This window comes from Pelodiscus sinensis, chromosome 1 (genome assembly GCF_049634645.1).
Source record: "Pelodiscus sinensis isolate JC-2024 chromosome 1, ASM4963464v1, whole genome shotgun sequence".
NCBI lineage: Eukaryota > Metazoa > Chordata > Testudines > Trionychidae > Pelodiscus > Pelodiscus sinensis.
Genome location: NC_134711.1, coordinates 183758319 through 183783838, shown reverse-complemented (window position 1 = coordinate 183783838; position 25520 = coordinate 183758319). Strand labels below are relative to the sequence as shown.

Here is a 25520-nt window from a genome sequence, read left to right as displayed (position 1 = left end):
GAAAAAAAAATAATTAAAACTAAACCTTACCAGAGCTTCTCCTAAAGGGAATCAAGTTTCACTATTAGAAAAAGCCTGTATTTAGGGGGGGGGGGGGGGGAGGGGAGGGAAGGGGCATGACGGGGGCAAATGCACCACCCTCCCCAACTGTCCCCTTGTGGGGAAATGGACAGGCATGGTTGTTGGCAGTGCAGCAGGGCCAGGGAAACAGTGCCCCAGACCTACAAGAAGCAGCCCCGGCCCAGCCCTGCTGGCCAGAAGCCTCCCTCACACCCACCTGGTGCTGTCCTCACCAAACAGGTAGAGCAGAAGCAAGCAGGGGCAGCTGAGGGAACAAGGGGCCATGGCAGACGTGTGCCCGCCATGATCCCAGAAGGTAATTTCTATAAAACTGTTATTACTGTATACATTTTTAGTATGTTATAAAATCATTTTACCAATCACTGTTTCTACTCCATTTTTTCCATTAACGTCTCTTATGCACACTCATTGCATGACTATTTTGAACTCATTTATATTGCAAAAATCTGCAGTCCACATTTACAAAAAAGCACACACACACACACCCCAGAAATTCCTTCATATGGGCCTGTAGAATACCAAGTTAAAAAGTAGGTTGGTCTCAAACATATATCGCTAAGTGAATCCATCCAAGCCCCTTTTCTTACAGATATCTGTTTGCATTGCAAACATCCACAGTACGTGAGTTCTGAGCCAAAGCTTAAGTAAAGCCATGCATTTTTATTTTTAAAGCTATTTTGAATCAAAAAGGAGAAAAATGTTAAGTTCGCCTACCAAATTTAGCACTGCAATGATATTTTGGAGAGGAAAAAAAATCCTGTCATTGTTGATCAGACGCTTGTTATTGTTGATCAGATACCATTTTATATACTTAAGTTCAGGAGTGGATTCCAATTATTGTGTTGGGCCAGATTCCTCAAGATTTAGCCATGGATAGAAGAAGCTTTACAAGGAGATTACTAATGAAGCAAAGCAAGATAAACTATTCATTATTTAATTAAGCTACTGCACAAGCAATCAATCATTCAGATTATCTCTGTCAATACTTCACCTCTATAAGAGTTAAGTTTTCTGACCACTTCATACCCACAGGTCTGGTTTAGAAATTTAATAAGCACAAAGTTCAATTGTGCCAAACAAAAATTCTAGCTGCATCTGAATGCCCTCCATCATGAGTCTGCTCCACAAGTTCCCATTTGGTCTGCATCAGGAGGTCCCATTCAGTTCTCCTGCCATCACATCTCAAAGTAAAAACCCTTGTTCCACTCCCTTCTAAATCCTGCAAATACCAGTTGACAACCTGTTGACATCCCTAGTTTTAAGTCTGCACTGCTCCCTCCCATACACTGAAATATCCCCAGCAAGCCAGTTTATACAGCTCTAAGTAAATACATTTATCCTTAAGGTAAAAGGATTAGAGAAAACAAGAAGCGGTAAGTTTTGATACACATGCTGAAAGTTTACTAGGCATCTGTTTAATGGAACCCTACTAGGTCAAGTCCTTCCACCCTTATGAAAGGATTGCTTTCCCCACCTTAGAAAGAAGGTCCAGTCCATTTGCTGGACACCTTTAATTAGTTTAAAAGTTTGATTATTTTAATTCTGCACATGCTGTTCCACAAAAACAAGTTACTGTACCTTGCTTCTAGAAAAAAAATATTTTCCAACAAACCACAAGCAACATTTAGACAGCTACAAAACAATATGATCAAAACAAGATTTCTTAAAGTCATCATATGATTCTACAAGAAACAACCTATTGGGGCAAAATAACATGCTGCGGGGTCTAAACGGGTCAGTGGATGTTTCTAGGCTTTGAAGACATTTAATGACCAACGCCACAAAGAGCAGTCTTTGGTTCATCAATTTACATTAATTGTTTTCACATGCCAGAAGAAGAAAAATTTAAGACTTTGAAAACTGAAATGAAACATCAAACAAGGGAGAGGAAAGTATGACAGCTACAGAAGGGATCTATATGCAATGTAAAACAGTTTAAGTGTTCAACTAGCAGAGTTCTTTTGAATTTCTGCAAAAACTTTTCTCCATAGTACTTATTCCCAATAAAAACATTTTAATTCTGTTATTTCTAGTTGAATATGCAAACAGGTTTGCAATTTGAGCAGGCTGAATAGTACAAAGGAATGGTCTGGCATGAAATAAAATACTGTACTTTTAAAAGGGGACAACTTGCGTGCACACACACCCACCCACACCTGAAAAAACATTTCTGGTAACTGGAAATAGTTTGCAGATTTTTTTTCCTAGCTTACTTTGTGCATTGGAAAGAGAGTGTGTTTTCTTTCTGAAAACATCCTTATGAACATCAAGAATGGATCAGATTTTTAGGAGGAATTAAATAGTATGCCTGAAGTCTTTAAAGGCTTCACAAAAACTGGACTTTCTATACTGAAGTCTAACCAGCTGTTCCTGTTACATTATTAATCAATTTTCCCAAAAACTTATATAGAAGGAAATATATTCAAGTTACAGTATTTAATCCAGCAAGATCCAAGAGTACTGTACTTTACAAACATATTTGTATGACAGTAATCCCTAGAAGTCTAAGTCATGGACCAGATCCTTACTGAGCTAGCCAATGTACAAAGAGAATGAAAGTCCTAAAAAATTTTACAAATCAAAAAGTATATCAAGAGAAAACAAGGACAGAGACAGAAGGAACACAAGGAACCAGCACTACTGTATTGATCAGCATAATGGCAGTCATCTCAGCAATCAGCTAAGAAGTATTTTGTAGGCATCAGAGCAATGAGTGAATGAATGCTGACTACATCTCTTCTGCTTAAAACAGAATCCAGACAGTTCACCTGGCAGTTCAGCTTACTCACAGTTACCAACGTGGAAGATGAACAGCATCCATAGAAATGGTCTGGTAGCACTTTATAGACTAACAAAACATGTAGATGGTATCATGAGCTTTCGTGGGCACAGCCCACTTCTTCAGATGACCGGAGTTATGACTAGCGGATAAGAAAACTTGAAATAAATAGGAAAAGGGAAGGTGTATCAGCATTTAAGTCTCTGATTCTGCAATGTTTTCCCCACTGGTGGACACTTCTCAGGTAGATATTTCTCAGGTTCTACATGAGACAAGCACACATGCATCCAAAGTAGCTTGCAGGATTAGGGTTTAACACAGTAAATTAATCTAAAGACTATGTTTAATGCAATGGATTGGGTAATTCAATTTTCTATTTTTATTTTTATGCAGAATAGGATATGGCTAGAATGATATATAAACATTTATCTTTAGGGTGTTGCAAACAAGCATATTTTAATTAATTAGTATGAGTTTTATAACAGGCTTTACATGTAGACTGTATTTCAATTTATAAAGGTTGGACCTCCTTGGTCTGGCACCCTCAGGAGCTGACCGGTCCAGATAATGGAATTTGCCAGAGAACAGGAGGTCCCCTAACATCAGGCTGCTACCCCCTCCCCACTGCCAGTTTCTTTGGCCCAGCCAGGCTGTCACAGCCCCAGCCCCGCTTTTGGGAAGGAGATAACCCGAATCACACTGTCACCGCCACCCAGGCTCATGCAGCCCTGGCCAGGTTTTCTTCTCTGGGCTGTTGTGGTCCTGGACCTGCTGCCAGGCAACAGGCAGCCAAAATCATGCTCTGCTGCCACCTGAGCTACCCTAGCACTGCTGCTGTCCAGGCTAGTGTGGCCCTGCTGCAACCAGACTTACCCGGCTGTGCCAGGGTCCCAGCTGCTGGCCCTCCTGCTGAGGGGCTCTCTCATCCAGGAACAGCCATGGTTGTGCCAGACCATGGATTTGCTGGACAAGAGAATCCTGGATTTGGGAGGTGCAACCTGTATTTAAGAATATTGCTGGCCCCTAACTGCTAGTCAAAGCAGTTCACTACCACTTAAATATGGTTACATTTTCTACTGTTATTTATGTAGCCAAAATACATTTGTATAATTTGAACAGGATTATATGTGTAGAAGTAGAATGTTTTAAGATAATATAGTGCCCGGTTTTATACATTGTGCCCTGCCAGCCACCCTGACTAGCAGGAAGAAAAGGCCTGGTGCCGTCCTTAAAATACACATCGGGTAAGTTAATAAGTGCATACGAGGGATGTTAAAATGAGGTTAGTTTACTAATTGAGTAGTCAATAACAATTCTATCAACTGCTTGATTAGTCAATAGGGGAAGGCAGCCCAGCTCAATTGTAGCTCACGCCAGGTCCAGGACCAAACCCCGGAACAGATAGGGGCAGCTTCTCCACAGAGGGTCCCAGCAAGGAGCTCCACGAAGCAGCCTCTGCTTGTGGTCAGTCCGGGCCACCATGGACAGGGGCTGCTTTGCGACAGCCTCCCCTGTTGTCCCCTACCCCACGCTGCTGCCTCTGGTGCTGGGAGGGGAACTGGGCTCCTGCTTCCCCCACCTTGCTGCCTTTGATACAGAGGTGACAGGGAAGGAGACTGGGGGAGGAGGAGAGGAGAGAATGCAAGTAGTCAACTTGACTACCCAATACGCCTAAGTTTATTAGGTAGTTGACTAGTTTACATCCCTAATGCATACTCAGACATTACAGCAGGAAAAGAGTCTTAAGACTTCTTATGGTCATTGCTTTTACCTTAGGATTAGGTTTTATTTGCTCAAAGGTCTTGCTTTTTGTCCACATTACAAATTGCGTTTTACTGCTGCCTGCGTTGCAAGTTAAAGTATGAGTTTTCGTAATTTCTTCAGAAATTATTATATAATTACTGAAATGTAATCCGGTCTGAAGTTCTCTGTGAATTTGAAAAAAAGCTATATAATATATTGATACAAACATTATTTATGAAGCAAGAGAATGTTTTTTTTTGGGGGGGGAGGGAGGAAAGAGGCACGCTGAGAGCTGAGAATGTTCATTAGGATACAAATATCTTTCATGTTTTCCAAGTGTATGTTTTCTGAGGTTGTGGCCGGCAATAAGACTCTAATAAGATCAAGAGTACCTTATGTAACAAGTTTGCAGAAGCATTAAATCATGATTATTGGTTATCATACACAACAAACACTGCAGCTGACTCTGCATGAGAATTTCCAGGTTATACTCACTTAGCATTTGCTTTCCAAAGTGATCACCTTTCAAGTCAAGATCTTCTAGATTTCATCACTTCTTAGAGATGATTTTTAAATTTAAACAGAGTTCTTGTTCACATACATTATTAATGTCAGAGTAAGGAAAAAAGAAAAATCCAAACAGACATTCCCGTTAAGAAAATTAAGACTTTTGAAAACAGTTCTACAGCTGAAGTAGCCATTAATAAGCTAAACTTGATATGGAAATAGCCCCAGTTGATAAAATGTCTGTTCCAGCAAATACTGGTTTTGACCTTTGAAAGTCATCTATACTGTTCAATGTGCAGAGCTACTTTGATAAGATTGTCAAGTGTGCACCTAAGAAAGGCTTGTTCTATGCTGTGTGGATGTAGTTAAGCTTCCTTGTAAACGGTTTCCTTTTCTTGGTCCCAAAGGAGGAGTATAAGGAAATAAAGTGCAGAAAAGGTAGTTTTCTTAATTATCCAACATAAACTAGTACAGGCAGTCCCCGGGTTACGTACAAGATAGGGACTGTAGGTTTGTTCTTAAGTTGAATATGTATGTAAGTCGGAACTGGTACATATTGTAGGGGAAACTCTAGCCAAACATTTCTCCAGAGCTCAGTTTTATTCTCCCACACCTCACTTCCCTCAGTCCTTTATTCTCAAGCTGAGGTGTCTGCTGAGAAAAGCCGCTCCACGTCTCCCTGGTCTGATGGGGGGGCGCTAGCTTCGCCTCTCCCTGGTCTGCTGGGGGGAAGCAGCTAGTGTGGGGTTGCCTCACCCCGTTTGTAAGTAGGGATCTGATGTAAGTCGGATCCATGTAACCCGGGGACTGCCTGTAACATTCCTATGGAAATTGAGTTATTTGTGTATCTGAAAATTAGCAAAACAACAACTCATTTTACAAAATCCTTTGTGGTTCAGTGTGAAGGTGTGGTTCTTATTATCTGAATTCAACCTGATCCCATCACAAAACCCGACTACAGGCAGCATTGTTTCTGGAGTTCCCAAATGTAATGGTCTCCAAACTCTACTACAAGTGGAACCTTGAAAATCTGGGACTCCCTGGTCTGGCAACATCCTTGGTCTTACCAGACCGTGGATATTGCTGAACCAGAGAGCACCAGCTGGCCAAGTTTAGAAGTGGAGCCTGGGCTGGCGGTGGGGAGCACAGCCCCAGGAGAGTGGCACAGTGGGGAGCACAGCCCTGGTCCAGGCTGCCGGAGCCAGCACCTGCATGCACAGGCTTGGCCAGCACTGGGAGGTGCAGCACTGGCCAGGGGTGGAGGCAGCAGGGCAGACTCTGTCTAAGGCTGGTGCAGTGGGGGGAAAGAGGGGAGCTGAAGACAGCAGGGCATGCACAACGGAACGCGGCCACAGTCAGGAGCAGAACCCTACACCCCAGTAGGGAGTCTCGACCTCCATTTTTTCAGCAAATTCTGAAGGTGCTGGACAAGGGAGGTTGAACCTGTACAATAGTCAGTGCAGGCGTTTCTGCTGTGAGTTCTTCTGAAACATTAGAAATCTGTTTTCAGCATTCGTTCACCTTTTTATATTGGTAAACCCTTTAATATACAGCTTCAGTTCTAAGCCAGAATGTTTGTTTCCTCTAAATCCCTGTTTGGGGGATGTCAATGGGAGGTTAATGAAAATTAGAGTGATTTACATGTCCAACACAACACTTTCAATATTTACACAAGTCAACACTCCAAAAACAATCCTGTGCAATTTAAACCCACTGCTTCTTTCAGAAAATGCCAGGACCAGAATCACTTAAGTTAAAAACTGTAGTGACCTGACAAAGATGTGTCAGGAAGCCACACACTATATGGTTATAGAATGGCTAGCTCTAGCCAGTAATTTATAGCAAACTAACCAGTTAATGAACTTCACTTGTTTTGCATCTCTGATCGAATCACTCCTAGCTTATTTATTTAAAAAAGCTCTCTTAAAACTATTACCAAAATACATGCAGTCTGGCAGATAGGTCAGACTCACTGTTATAATTTTATCATGAGACACATTTTAAGAGCATGCTCTTTCAGCATATAGAAAGTAATGCATTAAGAAAAGCACCATTCTGTGGCCTGAATACAGGCCTCTTGCTTATTATTCTGGCATATTAACAGCTATTACTCAAATGGTATATATAGATGGAGACTAACAGAAGCTTGTTTAAAACAAAACACTAGTGTATAATTTTGCTTTATTTTATTTATAGCAAACCAGATGAAGAGGAGATCAAAACTAAAGATTAGCTTCAACTTAATTTCAGTGAAATACAGTGTTTATCTAGAAAATTAATTCATAGAGTTTGACAGAACAAACTTTAAATACAAGAGTCTACTGGTGGTTAGCAGTGTTTGCCCATCAAGAATAGCTATTTAAAGACTGTTCTATCTATTCACTGGCACTTCTGTGATACATACCACAGTACTAAGTGTTTCATTAACATTAGTTAATTCTCACAACATCCCAGTGGGATAGGGAACCATTATTCCCATTTTACAGACTGGGAAAACAGAACAGTAAAGTTTACAAAGGGAGTCTGACAGTTTTAAATGAAATCTGTTTCCCAGGCCTGTACTTTAATAGCATACGAGGAACAATAGCTCTCATACTTCACAAGAGTACTGTATAGTCAACACCTCCTGCTGGGTCCGGCAGCTGCCCCCACTGGGGCTCTGCTCCTAGTGCAGGTGTGGGGATTGATGCCAGTCCAAGTACAAGCTGGGACTGAGCCAGCATGTCACCCAGCCCACTAAAAAAAAATTTACTTGTGGGTGGGCGGGCAGGCAGGAGTGTTGCATGTAGTTGATAACATTAACTGAAAAGGACCTGCTTATGGATCATTTAGTCGACAACGGTATTATATCCCTAATAAATAATAAAAGTTTCAACACTAGATGAAAAACTTTTACAAATCAACGGATAAATACACTCCTCCACTTGAGTACACATACACTTTTCTATACACAGAAACACTATATATGGCCTTGATTCCGCAGACATTTATGCATGACTTTACATGTAGGAACTCAAATGAACTGGATGGAGCTTACATGTCTAAGCACAGAATCAGGGACTGTGTGCACTATACAATACTTATTGTGCAAGAAGCTGAATCATCTAAATACTGTAGATTAACATTTGTGACTCAGAAGCCACTTGACAACTTGCCATAAAAAAAGTGGCTTAGGCTTGCCACATTAAGTTTTTTTAATTTTAAAAAGCATCATTGTGCTGTTTTGAAGCATTGGTCTTTGGTACTGCATATTGAAGACAGACTGTAATAAAGTACTGCATTATCAGATCTTATACCATACTGGATTTCTAGTCACTTACTTTTGCCAGGCAATTTCATGTTGTGAAGAAAGAAAAGCTACTATGTAAAAATCTTTTCAAAGTTCAGCAGCTTTTTTTTTTTTTTAAATACAATAATATACAAACTCTCTGGCAATCTACCATTTCAAACAGTAACATAATGAAGTAATATTTTTAAAAAGTCACAGTAAGTTTCATGTCTGGTGAGCGCAAGCTTTCCAAATCCACTTTCACACCACTGATCAACTCAAACAATACCTAATGATCTGTTTAGAATTTATTCTGTGAAATGAGTATCTCCATATAAACTTCAGGTACAGAGTTTTAACTGACAGCTGTGTGAACTGTATAGCAAATGCTTATCGGATAGTCAACTACTTTGTTCACTATCAGAAAGAGGCAGCAAGGGGGAGGGAGGGCTTCAAAGCGGCAGCACCACATGGAGCCCGGGGCCAGTTGTGGAATCTCCAGCTGATCCTGGGCTCCACAGGGCGCTGCTGCTTTGAAATGCCATGGGGAGCACAGGGCCAGTGAGGGACTGCCCCATTGGCCCCGTCCTCCCCACAGCGCTTTCGCCTTTGAGGTGTAGAAACAGCTTGGCTGTTTCTACACTTCAAAGGTAGAGGCATCCTTATCGACTAATTAAATAGTCAATGCAATATGCATTGACTGTTAGATTAGTCAATTAAAACAAAATTTAACATCCCTATTCCTTTGTGCTGAAGTCATTGCTAGCATTTTAACCAATTTTAGGATTGGTATGTTTAATTATGCAAATAAGACTTCTGGACATCCTTAGTTCTAGAGGATATTCAATTTCTGCAGAAGTTGAAATCTGCAATTCTGCTAGCAAAGATACAACTACAATAAGAGCTATTTCATTTAAGATGTAAAATTAATCCTCAAATGAAAGTTTCTTCCTGAAACCAACAGTAAACTAAATGCATAATCAGGGACATTAAAAGAGAGAACATTTAAGTGTGTGTCTAGACTACAGGGTTGTTTTTTTTTTGTTTTGTTTTTTTAAAAAGTGGCCTTTTTTTCAAAAAAACTTCCCTTGCATTTAGACTGTTGCCACGTTCTTTCAAAAGTAAATCAAAAGAACCCGGTAGTTTTTTTGACCATGGAAAAATCTCCTTTTACGAGGAATAATGCCTTTTTTCAAAAGTACTCTTTCAAAAAGAGGTGCTATGTAATGCAAACTGGTTTTTTTTTTTTTTTTTTTTTTTTTGAAAGATCATCCAGACTGCCTGGGTGCTCTCTTTCGAAAAAGCGGCTTGTTTTTCAAAAGTACTGGTTGTCGTCTAGATGCTCTTTTTCAAAAAAGGCTTTTTCGAAAAATTCTTTCGAAAGAGGCTTGCAGTCTAGACGTAGCCTTAAAGAAAGGACATTTAGGCCATGTCTACATTATCTTATGGGCAAAAAATTACCTCAAGGACATGAAAAAAAAAAAGTATCTCCAGGCAACATCAATTTTGCCAGCAAAAGCACTCATGTGCACAATGCTATGTCGGCAAAAGAGCTTTTGCTGACACAGATCTCTGCACATAACAAAATAGCAATTGCTGCTTGTTTTACAATCTTCCAACAGCATAACGTGGCTATACAAATTGATACAGCTGTGCCACTGTGAATTAACTAATGTAGATTAAAAAAAATCCAATGGGGCAAGAGACAGGATATTTACTACAAACCATTTTGGAAATGGTAAGTCTTGTGTTCCTAAACTTTAGTAGTTGTTCTACAGAACATGGTCTCAAGAAATCTTATCTTGATTTAGAGTAGTAGGATACTGTAAAGAGAATAGAGGAACTGAAAGAATTAAGCTTGATTTCTGAAGCAATATGTGGAAAGAACTGCTTGCCTAATTAAAAAAGCCTGAATCCAATACCCAGCAAAAACTGTGCATGGCTATATTCCCTTACCCTATGGTCCCATCTCCCCAACAGGACCTTGAAATTGAAGGGCACTGTTGGCTTTTAAAGTAGGAAAGGAATTTAGCAGTTGGTTTACTATTCTATGAATACTGCTGGTCCATTAAAAACAACCACACTTGAGAAAAATGGGCTTAAGTTGTTGGTAATGTGAGGAGTAAAACATACACACCCTAGCAAACCACTTTTGTTTCTCATTTATTATGTAACACTCCCAAAAATGTTTAACATGTCTTTTACCCCTCATCTAACATAACTACATCAATAATTTACCTAACTATGCAGAAGTTTCCCTTAAATATTTCAAAATAATATTTCAATACTATTTTGAAACATTCATCCCTTACAAATAGCATGCAAAGATCTGGTAAGTGAGGAAGAGAAAAAACAAGGGAAAACACCAAACAGCCACTTCAATGAATACTTTGTTACTTTTGAAATATTGTCAGAGCTATTACTAAACAATAACCTAATTTAGTAATCTACTAGAGTGTTTCTGACCATAATATCTATAGCCTATGAAGTAGTTCAGGAAAGCTAATGAAGCTTCAGGGGGTAGCCGAGTTGGTCTGTACTAACGTTTCTTAATTGGCCAAAAGCAGCCAATACAGAACAAAAGATGTCCACAGGAAATGTGATCTATAAAGTTGTCTCCTATTCCAAGACCAACAGAAGAGAAGGAACAGGAAAATGAGGATGCACTAGTACATTTCTTTTTCCTGGGGCTCTTACAACATCCCCTTTCTTGTTCGATTGGTTGTGTGCCCTTTTCAAGCCTCTAGGGATGGTGTTCTTTTTCACTTAACACCATCGAACTGTGTGGGTGGAGAGGGCAGGAAGAAGAGAAGGAAAGAGACAAGCAGAAGGGAAGAAACAGAGATGCAAAAAGCCCATTATCAGCACTAACGCATTACAGGACATTATACTGCCTACAGTAGAATCCTCCCTTTCTCTATGTCATATGTGGAGATTCCTAGACATTACAGCCAGACATATGCCTACAAATCCTTTCTAGGAGCGATGGGTTTGATTTATGTCCACACATCGTACCAGAAACAAGCAGCAGACTGTATCACAGACACCAGGGAGTTGTCTCCCAATACCCTCCATCGCATTTCCTCGCTTTCCACACAAAACGCAACTCAAAAAGCATAAAAGCAAGATTTTTAAAAACTATTTTACAGTATTTTAAATAGACCTGACAAATTACCCCAGACACCGCAACGCTGGGTCTCCGCGCCAGACGGACCCATCCACAGCAGCCCTGCTCAGGAACGCCTGCCCCACCGACTGCGGCGGCTGCAGCCGCAGAGCCCCGCTGCACAAGCCCAGCGGAGCCAGGGTCTCCCCGCTCACCCTGGCCAGGGAGCCAGGCGGGTGTCACTGGCGCACCCTGAAGACAGCGGCTGCCCCAGACCACCCCCGGCCCCACAGCCAGACACAAGCACCCGGCTGCGTCGGGCCAGTCCAGCTCCGGCCGGGCTGCTCGTGGGGCCGGGGGTGGCAGGGCGGCTGCAATGGGGGTGGGGGAGCCGAGAGGCCCAGGCCCAGGGGAAGCCGGGAGCGGGCGGGGGATGGAGCGGGGCACAGACAAGGGGCCGGGCACGGACGGACAGACGGGGGGGGGGGTGAGGGGCAGGCGGGCTGGGCAGGCTCCGGGTCCCCCCGCCCCGCTCGCTCCCTCCCTGCCAGGGTGACCCTTCGCCCATCCTCGGCCGCGCCGCCCCCTCACCTCATCGCTGTGCGGGCCGCGGGGGCCTGGTAACATCCACGCTGAAGGCGGGGCGCGGTGGAGGAGCCGGAGCGGCCACCGCCTCCGCGATACAAACCATCCCCTCCCGCTGCCTCCCGAGCTACCCTAGGCGGGCGGGGAGCAAACTGTGTGTCCTCACACAGCCACCGTACTGCCGCGCAACCAACCCAATCCCTTGGCCTCCCTCCCTCGCTCGCCGCTCCCGTTAGAACTCGCCCCGCTCAGGAGACTGACGCAACTCTAGCCAATCGCGATGCGACGATGGATACTGAGACAAAAGCTACCCGCCGCGCGTACGGCAGAGCAGCCAATCACCGCTAAACCACGCCCCCGGACTAGCAAGTTCATGTGCGCACAGGACACAGGGTTGTATGACCTCCCCACTCCCTAACGAGGCTAGAGGGAAGGCAGGTTTTTGTTTAGTAGGTATAAGTGAGGGGGCCAATCAGATGCGTTCCCAGGCGAGAGGGGGTGGAGCCAAGAGTGGGCGGCACCGTGTTAATTTGCATGAATGGGGTTCCACGAAGCGGCAGTGGGGCTTTAATTCCCAGACACTTCCCCGCGCTCGCGCTCCCAGGGGGAGGAGGGACGTTGCATGTTGGGAGTTGTAGTCCGAGCGGAGCCGCAAGGCTTGCTCGGAGTCGTGGAGCGCGCTGACCCTGCCTAGGCTCTTCGGGTTCGGCTTCCAGTGTGGTCCCGACCCGTTCAGCTAGAGTGGCAGCTGCGGCAACCAATCACGCGTTTCTCCTGCTGACCAGTCCCAGCGTGGCCGCGGCAGTTCGGCTGAGAGGGGGCGGAGCTAGCGCAGCGGCGGTCCCTGCTGCAGGAGCCTGCGAGCGAGGCGGCGGTGAGGGCGGCGGAAGTCACTCACGGTTTGCCATGGCAACTGGGGCCAGCCTCGCGCTCAGAGCGACTTGAGGCGGGGGGGGAATCGATGCTCCTGGCGGGGCTGGGAATCCGCACCGGCCTTGTGACCCCGCCCCCCTGTAGACTCCAGCCCCTCCCTGCGCTAGCGGAGACCCGGCATCGCCTTCTAACGTCATGGCCCGGACTCGCCCCGCCCCTCGCCCTAAATCAGGAGCGGGGCTTAAGCCCCGCCCCCACCCCCAGTTCTCTAGGGCCGCCCGCGCTGGCGCGTCAGATTCGCTGCCCTCGGGCTTGGGGGGGGCGGTTGGAAACCCGCTTTTATCCCCAGGGGTTGAGATTCTGCGGTAAATCCCATCATGCCGGGAGCTGGGGGGCTAATGCCAGGCCAGTGACTTACCCAGCCCAGCAGCGGGCCCTGCTACAGGTGCGCATTGCTCTGATCAGCCTCTGGGGACTTGAACAATCCAGTTCACGATGTTATTTTATTTTCCTCCTGCCGCCTTCTCCCCCTCCCCCACCTTCGCTTATTTATTCTTGGAGCTGGACTTTTAATCCTCCGCTCATCTGAAGAAGTGTGTTGCGCCCACAAAAGCTCATGATCCCAGCTACATGTTTTGTTCGTCTTTAAGGTGCTGCACCGTTCGTTGCTTTTTAAGTGCTTTAAAACTCTGAAATGAGTATGATTTGACAGCATTTGTCATTACATAATTGCACTGGAAAAGGGTCTTCTTTTGCAAATATTAGTTATGTTTCAATAACTCTCTATATATGAAGAGTCCCATTGAGTTCAAGGCTTTTTTATTTGAATGAAGTTTCATGTGTGATTTCACTGGGACTTTGCAGAAGTGTAGCAGAATTCCTATTTACAATGAGTTGCGGGACTGGGGAAATCTGGAAAAAATAATAATTTACTATAAATAATTCCCCTAAACACAAGTGTCTTTTCCTCTGTAGAATCTAGTCTTGTTTTTCTCTAATGCCATCTTTATCCTGTATTTCTCTCATCCTTACCACTCAAGATAACTCATTTCACCAAAAGAAAGAGAAAACTTTCAGCTGTTCAATCAAGATAAAAGGCATTGCCGTGCATCTGCACTATCATAAAGATTGTGGTTAAGTTAGTTAACATACACTGACCTCACTTCAACACACATTTCTAGAACGGGCAAGTGTGATGCTTTCATACCTTGTACTAGTACTGTTATTCTGTACCTTGTATTTGTCTGTGTTAGAAACCCATCTTGCACTCATTGGATTCATCAGCAAATTTAACCTTGACTTCACTGTGAGCAGGGTTCCTTTCTAATCCTCCTGTTAATTTTTGCTCTAGATTAACAAAGATCCTTTACATCTCTGCTTCTATATCAATTTACAAGTGTTACATATATTACAGTTTGGTTATTTTAGACTTCTCTGTATACCATTTCAGCTTACTATGAAGGGTCTGTACTGTCAGCAGAATTCAACTGGAGAGGAAATTACATTTATCTTCAAGGAAAGGGTGAGTTCATATTACTGAAGAACTATTCATCCTCTTCTCAGAAAAGGGGATATGTTTGCATGTGGATCTGTTGTTAAGAATCTTTCATCTGTTTTTTTTCTTTTTCATATATGTTCTCCTAGCTGTATGTAAAACTATCCATGTGTCAGAATGCAACTGTCTTCGATCAGAATCATCAATCTACTGCATTGCGTTAGTAGTGGTGAACCAGATTGCCTGAGGCACCTGGAAGAGAGATGTAATGGGAGGGATGGTTGTAGTGCATATAAAAATCTAAAAGCAAATAACATATTAGGGATATAAGCAACTAATCGATTACTCGACTATCCGATAAGCAAAAGCTTATAGAATAGTCGACATACTAGTTGACTAGTCACTTCCCCCCCCACCTTACTGCCTCCTTCAGAAAGAGGTAGCAAGGGCGGAGTGGGGGGAAGAGTACAGCATGCTGGGGGGAGCCAGCTTAAAAGCTGGTCACCATCCAGCTCCAGCTATGTGGGAGGGGGGCAGGAGCACAGCGGCACAGCAGTGGTGTTCCACCTTTGAAATGTACAAGTGTCCCCACTGGGGATTTTGTATATTTCAAAAGGTGAAACGCCATGCAGCACATCTGCCTTTGAAATCTAGCACATCCAAGCAGGCTCTTGCTACATTTCCAAGTGGAAGCGCCCTTATTGACTAATCAAGTAATCGATGGAAATTCCACCGACTATTCGATTAGTTGATTAATATAACTTTAACATCCCTAATAGCATAAAGGCAGACTTATGTCGGATCCGCAGTTACGAACGGGGTTTTTCTCGCCCTGAAGGACAGGAGCGGAGGGACGCCCAGATGCGCCGCGGTCCCGCCGCCCGCGTCCTCCGGGGCAAGAAAAGCTGCTCCGCGTCTCCCTGGTCTGCTGGGGGGGACCCCCCCCCAGCAGACCAGGGAGACGCTGAGCAAAGCCGCAGAGCACGCGGGCAGCGGGAAAGCCCAGACACGCCGCGACTGTCTTTGCTCCCCGTCTCCCTGGTCTGCTGGTCTCCAGCAGACCAGGGAGATGTGGAGCAAAGCTGCAGAGGACCCGGGCGACGGGACCGTGGTGCGTCTCGGTCCTCCGCCCGCATCTCCCTGGTCTGCTTGTGGGGGGGAGGGGGGGGGCGCAGCTAGTGCGCCCCCCCCCCCCCCCCCCAGCAGACCAGGCTTTTCTCCGGACGCCTGTGGTAGAGCAGCTGGGGCGCTGCCGGTTGGTCCCACAGCGCCGCTCTGGGCGCTACTGGACCAACCCGGCAGCACCCCAGCTGCTCTGCCCCAGGCGTCCCCAAGTCAGCCGCTGCTGAAACTGACCAGCGCTGACTACAGGAAGCCCGAGGCAGAGTTGCTCTGCCCTGGCTTCCTGGAATCAGCGGCTGATCAGTTTCAGCAGCAGCTGACTTGGGGACACCTGGGGTTCTTAAGTTGAATCTGTATGTAAGTCGGAACTGGCGTCCAGATTCAGCCTGTTGAAACTGATCAGCGGCTGATTCCAGGAAGCCCGGGGCAGAGCAACTCTGCCTCGGGCTTCCTGTAGTCAGCCGCTGGTCAGTTTCAGCAGCGGCTGAATCTGGACGCCAGTTCCGACTTACATACAGATTCAACTTAAGAACCTACAGTCCCTATCTTGTACGTAACCCGGGGACTGCCTGTATATACAATTTTACTTGTGAATTATTTGTCTGCTTGTCTTTTTAGATTTTAAACTCTTCAGAATGTGGTCTATCACTATATGTAGTTGTACAACACTTGCTACAGTGGAGTGAATTGGTCTTGATTGGGGTCTTTAAACACTACTATAATTAAATAATCATTAAAAAAGTGAAACTTCTGTAGGAAAGGAAGTCTTCATCTAAATAGACCATCATCTAATGATGAGGATATCTTGAGGGAGCTGAGGATGCATAGAGGAATGTCAGGAACTGTGGTGGATTAGCCACTGGACGAATGGGATCCAGGCTGGGGGCTCCAGAAAAAGTCTGTTGCTAAACAGCAGAAGCCCAACGCTGCAGCCCTCACACCCTGATCCCTCCCTGGCAGCAGCAGCACCAAACAGGGTGAAGTAAGCCCTCCGTGGGCCCTGGCCCCAGGCAGAAGTCATAGGGCAGCAGGGAAAGCCCTTGTGCCACACTACACTCTCTAGCAGAAGTGCAAAGTGGGAGAAGCTCCAGTGCCCTGACCATAGCCCCCTCAGAAGCTTGAGGTATGGCGGAGGAAGTCCGAGTATCTGGACCCTTGCTGTGACCAAAAACTGGAGGAGCTTAAGTTACTTGATGTGGCCGGGGCTGACAGATTTCTTATTTCCCGTTGTGAATCCTGGTAGGGGATAGAGCTTCTTTGGTTTTGGGGCCGCAGTGGAGGGGCAAAAAGGAGCAAACACATTTGGAGGACACAAGAGGGGCAGAATGGAGAGGCCCCTGGCTGGTACAGGAGAGGGGCAGAATTGAGCCCAGGGAAGGGGCAGAAAGGGGTGGTAATGTAGGGAGGGCTTCCTGCAGAAGGAGTAGAGCAGGGACAGGCCCATAGGTGGAAGGAGTGTGTTACGTTTCCCTTCTCCACTTGCTCGAGCTTAAGGGACACCAGGAAACCTTAACCTCTGGTGAGGAAGTCTCAAGAGAGGTAGCTTGGATGAAGAGTTCAAAGTGGAGGTTCCTTTATGGGGATAACCAGCCAACATTGTAGCCTCCTGGCTCCTACTGCATTTTAAATTGCAAAGCCACGGTGCAACCCGGGACTGAGCTGTGCTGTCTTCCCAATCGAGCAATCAAACAGTTGATAAAAATTCTATCGACTACTCGATTAGTAAATTAACTACATTTTAATATCCCTGTTTTACTGTGGAAGTGCTTAACAGCCCCAATTGAGACTAAGAGCCCCACTTGGCCAGGCACAACTAGCTGCAGGACAGTGCCTGGCCCAAAAGTTTACAGGCTAAGTTAGTATATTTAAATATACATTTGCTTTATTTAGAAACTGTTTGGCTTCAGAAACAGTTAGTCTACTTTGGTCACATTTTTGGAATTGTCTTATGGCTCAGCGCTAGCTCTCTGTACTTCAGAGAGGGAGAATCTAGTTAGGTTGCTGAGCTGGCATTTTGGCAAAAAGCCTTGCAACCTAGAGCTGTGGAATGATTTCGAGTAACTCAAAGTCCAGCTTGATGGTCTTCAGAAAAAGAGGCATTAGTCAATCTAATTGATAAGCCCAGGGGGAAAGTGGCAGCCATTTGTGGGGAAAAGTTAAAGCAAAGAACATTTTAAGGAAAATCTAAATGCCCTATTGAAATTCTTGAGATAATGAAGTCAGTGACAGAACTCCTGTTGATTTCAGTGAGGCTAGAATTCCAATCTGAAGTAATAAGGAGGACTTCTGGGTGGAATGTGAAGGAGTCAGGATGGAGCTTTTTAACATTTGAACTTTCCTATTATAATACATGCTGGCTCGCCCTTATGGAGCCTAAATTGTAATCCTTATTCATGCAGGTAATTCCTTTTACTTTCATTGGGCTACTTGCTTGTGACAATTCTCATGATTAAGAGTAGAAGGAGTGTGTCTCACACATAAATCTTAAAACATTCTAGTTTTAATAATCTCCACATCTATTCAAAATAGTTCCATTTTGCTTACTTCTTCTTCAGCTTACATTAGACAGATATAAAGGAATAGCATGCAAGTTTATAGCTGGCAAAAGAAAACCTACATTGTTTGTTATCTTAATAGTGAGGTTTATTGGTATTTAATGTTCTTAGCACAAAACACAAAAGTATGTATGATATGTTCATAACACAAAAGTACACTCAAAATTAATATCTGATTATATATACTATATAAAAATCCATTATGACCCCCAATTTCCTATTTTCCTTTCACATGATATACTTTTTCTGACTTTTTTTTAACTGTTTTGTAGGCAGGTTATTAGATTCATTGCACAAAATGTTCAAGATCTTGTGTTCATCCTGCTAACATTCTCTTGTTGTGTTACAAAGTGTAATGTCTGCAAATTTGTCCTAGGAAAACCTTCCTATTACAAGAGACTATGATGTGAAAATACAAGTTAAAGCCTGTGCTCTGAGCTGGACAGATATAAAGGTATTTCTTTAACTTTTATAGGGGCTAGGAAAACATTTCTGTTTTTCAGTTTGAAAACTACAGGCCAGATACTCAGCTGATGAAGTGGTACTATGCTGATTTATACCAGCTGAGGATTTGACCATATTATTTTAATTCATTGTTATGTTTGAGCTGCATAAGGTATATAAAATAAATGATACCTGTATTTTTGAGGAGAGATCAACTTGTCAGTTCTGAATTGTATAGAGTAATAAAATCATCCTTTCTCTTCTGGGTGATGATTCTATACAGCTCTTGTTGGTCTGACAGCTATAACTGTATATTGCTAGGGCCTAATCAAATTATGTCAATGGAGGTTGATCACGCTCACAAACACTAATGATATAGCCTTAATGTGAAAAAATCTTACTAAAACCCAAATAGGAGCCTAAGTTAATTTTTTTTTTTTTTTTATATACATGCTCTGTTGTTGTTGAGTGTGTCTGGTTAGATATCTGCACTTTTAGAAATGTTAACTAATTGAAATAGGAACAAACATATACAGTTCTTAATAAAAATTTCAATGAGTAATATAGTATTTTTATTTTAATAATGGTTGGATCAAGTAACAGATTATCATCTTTAAGAAAGATCGAGCACTTTACTCTCATTATGGCTGTTAATTTATGAGTGTAGACAATAATTAAGTCCTGCCAGGAAAGTTCTAACCATTAATATGATTTAGCTTTTATCAGAAATGAAGATAAAAAAGGAATATCTACCTGTTGGGAGAGAAATTGCTGGAGTGGTGCTGGAGGGTGAGTCTACTCATGTGCAATATGATCATCTTTAAAGGAGACAAAAATAAAATGGATGTTAATTTAAGACTACTAAAAATTGTCTGACGTGTACAGACTTAGTGCCCAGAGCTAATCTTCACTTTGGCCATACGTTATTTTTGCCAAACTATTAGTGCTGTAATATAGTAAAAATTAAAACTAATGATACTTAAAGGTAAAACCTGCAAATCAGTGCTAGGATAAATTTTGCATTCAAATTTAAGGTCTTTGCTGTAGATGTTGTAGCTAACATTTTTAAAGGTGTTTGTTGCAATGACTAAGACTGGGTCTATATGTAAGTTTTGTCAGTAGAGGTATTGGTCAAGAGTGTGGTAATACCACAGTGTGACTCACCTAGGTATGCTGATAAAATCCCTAGTGCAGAGGCAGCTATGTGTACTGAAGAGTCCTATGTGTACTGTTGCTGCTGCTAATGTTATTTGGAGAAGTGATGTTCCTACACTGACAGGAGTTTTTCTATTTGTATAGGCCAGGGGTGGGCAAAAGGGCTTCCGTGAGCCAGATTCAGCCCGCCAAGTGGGATGATAATTAGGGCCTGCGGACAGGGGAGTGCACAAAGCTTTCTCCCACTTTGAAGTGCAGCGTGCTGCTCACAGGGTGGAAGGAGACATCATGCGCTCCCCCGCCCCCAAGCCCTGATTGGCCTGGGGGCAGGAGGAGTGTGCAAAGTTTCCTCCGCCCTTCTCTCTGCCCTGTGAGGAGCACATGGCACTTCAAAGTGCTGTACGCTTGCGCAGGGCGAGAGCAGCTTCACATAGCTCCCAAGCCAATTAGGACTTGGGGGTGGGGGAGAGCATGACGTCTCCTCCTGCCCTGCGATCAGCGCTTGGCACTTTGAAGTGCCACGTGCTCCTCACAGGGCAGGAGTAGGGTGGGAGGAGGCTTTGCGCACTCCCCCCGCACCCAGGCCAATCAGGGATTGGGGGTAGTGGAGCTGCACAAAGCTTCCTTTGCCCTGTCCCGGCCCTGCGCGGAGTGCACGGCACTTCAGAGTTCCACTCACTCCTCACAGAGTGGGAGGTGGCTTCCCATGCTTCCCCCACCTCAAGGCCAATCAGGGTCTGGGGGCAGGGGTATGTGTGAAGCCTCTTCCCGCCCTACCAGGGGCATGGGTGCCTGATGGGAGGAGGGGCAGGCAAAGAGGCTTCCCCACCCTGAAACCAATTATGGTCTGGAGATGGGAAAACCCAGAAGCATTCTGGCCCACCCCTTCTGGATTAGGCCCCGGCCCACCCAGGGCCACTTCAAAAATTATTGCCTACCCCTGGTATAGGCTGTGTCTACGATAGAAAACTACTTAGCTTAGCTATGCTGGCATGTCCTTAGGCCTGTTATATACTTAATGGCTACATCTAGACTGGCCCCTAATTCCGGAATAGTCATGCAAAGCAGGTAAGTCAGAATAGGGAAATCTGCGGGGGATTTAAATATCCCCTGCGGGATTTAAATAAACATGTGCGCTGCTTTTTTTCCGGCTTGGGGAAAAGCCGGAAAAAAGCGTCTAGACTGGCGCGATCCTCCGGAATAAAGCCCTTTTCCTTGAAAGTAGGAATAAGAGATCCTCCGGAAAAGGGCTTTATTCCGGAGGATCGCGCCAATCTAGACGCTTTTTTCCGGCTTTTCCCCAAGCCGGAAAAAAAGCGGCGCACATGTTTATTTAAATCCCGCGGGGGATATTTAAATCCCCCTGCGGATTTCCCTATTCTGACTTACCTGCTTTGCATAACTATTCCGGAATTAGGGGCCAGTCTAGACATAGCCATCAGGTCAATATATCTGTGTTGGTCAGGCGTATGAAAAATTTGATGGGTAAATACTTCTGTCAGTCTAGCTACTGTCCTTTCTGGAGGAGTTGACAGTAATACCGGTTCTGTTAGTGTGGGCTGCATTTACACAACTGGGTTATGCCAGCATAGGTTCAGTGATGCTGGTACAGTCTAGGGATGTGAATGTGTACTTGTGTACATGGTTAACTGATAAGTCTGCTCATTGGTTAAACCACACAGTTACATGCACACACACCCCTTGCTGCCTCTGTATCAGAGGTGGGGGCAGGCGAGAGCTGGTACACATGGGAGCCAGCATCTGCAGAGCCACCTCCCATCCCCATCGTTGCTGCCTCTAATATAGGCCTGTGAGCACCAGCTTCCACCTGCTCCCCCTCCCCATGTGTAAAGTTTCAGCAGTTACATGTTTACAGAAATAAATGTTTAGCATCCCTAATGTAGTCATCATAATGTAAATATATGCTAAAGCTAAGACAAAACAATTTTCAGGAATTCAGGATATTTCACTTTTGCCCACTTTGATGTGATGTTTAACACCTTGGTCCTGCAAACATTTATTCTTGTGCTTATACACATTTTGTGGGGTTGGAGCCTAAGTTAAATAATGTTTATATCCTGAAAATGAAACCATCTGTATTTTTGCTTAACAGATAAAATATAACCTGCCCTGCCTGAACATATTTGTTTTTGTATGCTAGTGCTAGTATGTAGTTTTCTGTCAAATACACAGTTGTTTTTCATTCTCATTATTTCATGCTTTCCCCTTCTCTTGCATGTACTTTTTTTCTTAAGTTGGAAGCAAAGTTTCCTTCTTTCAGCCAGATGATGAAGTAGTGGGTAAGTTAAAGTTTGTGTTCTTTATTATAAATTTGTTTCTTGAAATAATTCTTAAATTGTTCTTAAGGTAATAATCAGTGCTATCGCTAAAAATAGACATGTTGGTTGTGTGTTTTGTTTTTACATGTAAGTTGCAACGTAATTGAAACATTTTTATTTTGACTATAATAAACTTTCTTAAACTGAGTCCAGTTTGAAGACTTTCTGCTCTGGAAATTGTCTGACTGAGACTAGAGGGGCCTGATCCTGGTATAGATTGTCCTAGTGCCATTGACTTTATTGGAGAGAGAACATTATACACCATCTGAAAATGCACCATCTGAAAGCACCAAAATCTGCTTTAAAATCACTTGCATCCTGGTCATCATTAGAAACAATGTAATGAATAACATTCCATGTGATATAGCTGCTGTAAATACTTTGTCTCGTTAACCCAAATACAAAACTAATTTCAGACCACTGAAATTTCAGTACTTCTTCCAGCCATCCTGTTATAACTGAATGTATGAATAATAAGTACATGAATGCTGGATATTGCACCTACAGTACTTTTGTATTCATTTCATAGTTCAATTCCTTTATATTTTCTCTTCTTACCCAGCCTGCAGAAGAAGAAACAAATGTAACTTGGAGGGAACAGACACTACTGTGGACTTATTGTCAGTATGACAAGGGTTCTTCAATTTCACATAGCATTGAACAGCATTTGTCTTAAATCACTTATTTTAAAAAAATTGATTGATAAGTGATGAAATTTCAGCTCTCTCTCTCATATTATTTATAAAAATCTAGTTCTTGAAAATATGTGGTGAACTGTTAGGTATCAGAAATTTTACATTATGCGTCTCCTATATGTTTGAGAGTCTGTGTGTCAAGAACACTTCCTAAACTGTAATGCTGTGTCTATACTGTATCCCTTTTCCGTAAAAGGGATGCAAATTAGACATATTGCAATTGCAAATGAAGCGGGGATTTAAATCCCCCCCGCTTCATTAGCATAAAAATGGCTGCCGCTTTTTTCCGGCTTGGAGCTTTGCCGGAAAAAAGCGCCCGTCTAGACGTGGATCTTTCGGAAAATAAAGCCTTTTCTGAAAGATCCCTTATCCCTCTTAAAATGCAGTCTAGACACAGCCTAAGAGCTGGGACCACCAAATTGAATTTACAGCTTCCTATTAACATAACTAAAAGCAAGGTCAGGGGTTTGGTTATGCCAGGAAAATGGGATGTGCCTGTAATGGTATTGCTTCTCAGAAAACCATACAGAAAAGAGAATCACCGGGCAGGTGAAAGGCACTGGCTGAGAGTGAACCTCTCCTGTCCATGACTGCCCCAGTCCCGAGCCACTCACCCCTCAGGTGCCCTTTAAGAAGGGCCTGAAGTTCTCCCTGATTCATACAGGAACACTGCTGGCTGTTCCCCTTAGTCAGAGAGTGAAGAGAAATTGCAGTTTGTTGTAATCCTCATTGTAGCTGGGGAGCACAGGGGCAGAAGAACCTGGACCTGCCCTAGCCGGGGGACATGGACCCTTCCCCCAGCTCTGCCCACTGGAGCTGCAGTGGCCATGGAGAGGTGCTTCTCACCTGGCCCCAATATGCTGCAGTGTGAGGGCTGGAATAGACCGCTCTCCGCAGGGCAGCCTGCATACTGAACCCCTCATCCCCAGTCCCACCACAGAGTAATGATTCCAATGAAACATGTACATTTTCATTTTATTTTCCAAAAACAAAAATAAATTAAGGACCTGAACAATGCTGGATAAATCCTCTAGTACTGGAATATACATGAGCACTTTATTATTATCCAGTACAAAGAAATGCATACTTCATCACACAACACTAACCCTGCCTTGCACTGTCAATATATTACAGCAGTGGCTTTCAAATGTTCTTCATAGCTCCTACAAAAGAGCCCAAAAAATCATCACTTGCCCCAAATCTCCCAATCCTTGTATTTCCAGAAAAGCAGAAGAAATTGTTGTGCACAACTAAATAACAATAATTGCCAAAAACAAAATTGAAGGTACCTACCTAACTCACAAAGCAATTTTATTCTATGTTTCTGACTAAAATAAAAACTGTGGGAATTGCTAAGCAAAGTAGAAAATTATAAAAGCCTGATCTGATGTAAGTACTGTAGGGAAAGTTTACTTTAATTGCTAACAGCCAGAGGAAAACAAAGGTAACAGTATTTGAAGTGCAGTTGATTGTTGGAGTTTTCTTTTTCCATTACATTGTTTTCTTTCAGTTCATACCAAAGGGATTTTAAATAAATATGTTCATTTTTTAAAGTGCAACGAACACTAAATCACTTTAGCTATCTTGTAAGCAAAGCAATAATATGACATCTTTGAAACATTGCTTTTTAAGTGCTTGTGAACATTAGGGATGTGAAAGTGTAACCGTGTACACCGTTAACCAATGAGCTTGGGATCACTGGTTAACTTTCACAGTTACACGTGGGCTCCCAGTACACGTGGGGCTCCCTGCCAGCCCCACCCCTGTGCTGCTGCCTCTATATTAGAGGCAACAGCACAGGAGGCAAGCAGGAGCTGACTGATGCCCCGCATGTGACCATATAATTGCTGAAATTTTCCACAGTTACTGGGTTACATCATTAAGTGCATATTAACAACCCTAGTGAGCATTAGAGAGCATTAGAAAAATAAATATCAGGAGAAAATATTAGATAATGTTTAACAGTAGGGCAGTAATATAATAAGGTTGAATGTACTAAGAAATGAAAGTGTATCATTCATTTCCCCTATTCTTAAGTGTGTTATCCATTTAGAATACAGGTTGAACCTCACAAATCCAGGTCTCTCTGGTCTGGCAACATCCATGGTTCGGCAGGCCACAGATGCTGCTGGACCAAAGAGCCCTGGAGGTAGGAGCATATGGGGAGCCCCTACCTTGGGAAGCCATTACTTGGCCAGGAGCATATGGGGAGCCCCTACCTTGGCCGGGGAATCTCTAGCATAAGCAGGGCCAGGTGCCCACAGCCAGCAGCATATGTTTCTATTGGTGATGAACATCTGCACATGCCTCACTGCACATGCCAAAATTTATTCTGCACGTGGTTGGAAAAAATTAGAGGGAACATTGGTGACCAGGGAGTCCTGGCCCCAGCTGGGGCACCCCTGGCTGCAGTAAGGCTGTCTGTGGCCAGGCTACCCCAGCCAGGAATCTCAGCAAACCCCAGCTGGGCAGCGGGGCGAAGGTGACTGGGCAGCCTCTGCCAGGGAACCCCCTGACTAATGTGCAGCTGGTGGAGGAGGGCAGCCAGAATCCCCAGCAGCAGTGAGGCAGCCCTAGCAGTGGGGTGGGCCAGCTGGGCGCCTCAGCTGGCGAACCCCTGTCAGTAGCAGCCAAGCAGTCCCTGCCTGGAAACCTGGAGACCATGGAACAGCAGGCGGGCAGCAAGGTAGAGAGCCATGTTGGGCAGGTCTGTGGGGGGCCAGCAGCAGGGCAGAGAGCCCCAAGGAGAGGAGCCTTGAAGCGGTGCAGCCAG

The 25520-nt window shown here is 44.0% G+C and overlaps 2 protein-coding genes across 13 annotated transcripts in view; one reads left to right on the top strand and one right to left on the bottom strand.

Annotated features, from left to right (window-relative positions):
- The window catches only part of ITSN1 (intersectin 1), a 194762-nt gene extending 182371 nt beyond the window's left edge, over positions 1-12391 (bottom strand). The window contains exon 1 of one of the 6 annotated variants that reach the window (XM_075911169.1): positions 12076-12391. The gene's annotated coding sequence lies outside the window, so the exon portion shown is untranslated. Of the gene's footprint in view, positions 1-11553; positions 11941-12075 lie in introns of those variants that run through there. The other 5 variants (XM_075911141.1, XM_075911179.1, XM_075911188.1 and 2 more) reach the window with 5 other exon arrangements.
- Positions 12392-12450: 59 nt separating this feature from the next.
- The window catches only part of CRYZL1 (crystallin zeta like 1), a 33350-nt gene continuing 20280 nt past the window's right edge, over positions 12451-25520 (top strand). Inside the window, exons 1-6 of one of the 7 annotated variants that reach the window (XM_075911286.1) lie at positions 12451-12518; positions 13504-13592; positions 14393-14464; positions 18491-18568; positions 19275-19347; positions 21969-22013. In XM_075911286.1, the coding sequence (XP_075767401.1) occupies positions 14399-14464; positions 18491-18568; positions 19275-19347; positions 21969-22013 (262 nt within the window). In that variant the 5' untranslated portion in view covers positions 12451-12518; positions 13504-13592; positions 14393-14398. Of the gene's footprint in view, positions 12519-12554; positions 12969-12998; positions 13388-13503; positions 13593-13682; positions 14129-14392; positions 14465-18490; positions 18569-19274; positions 19348-21968; positions 22014-25520 lie in introns of those variants that run through there. The other 6 variants (XM_075911280.1, XM_006126020.2, XM_006126021.3 and 3 more) reach the window with 6 other exon arrangements.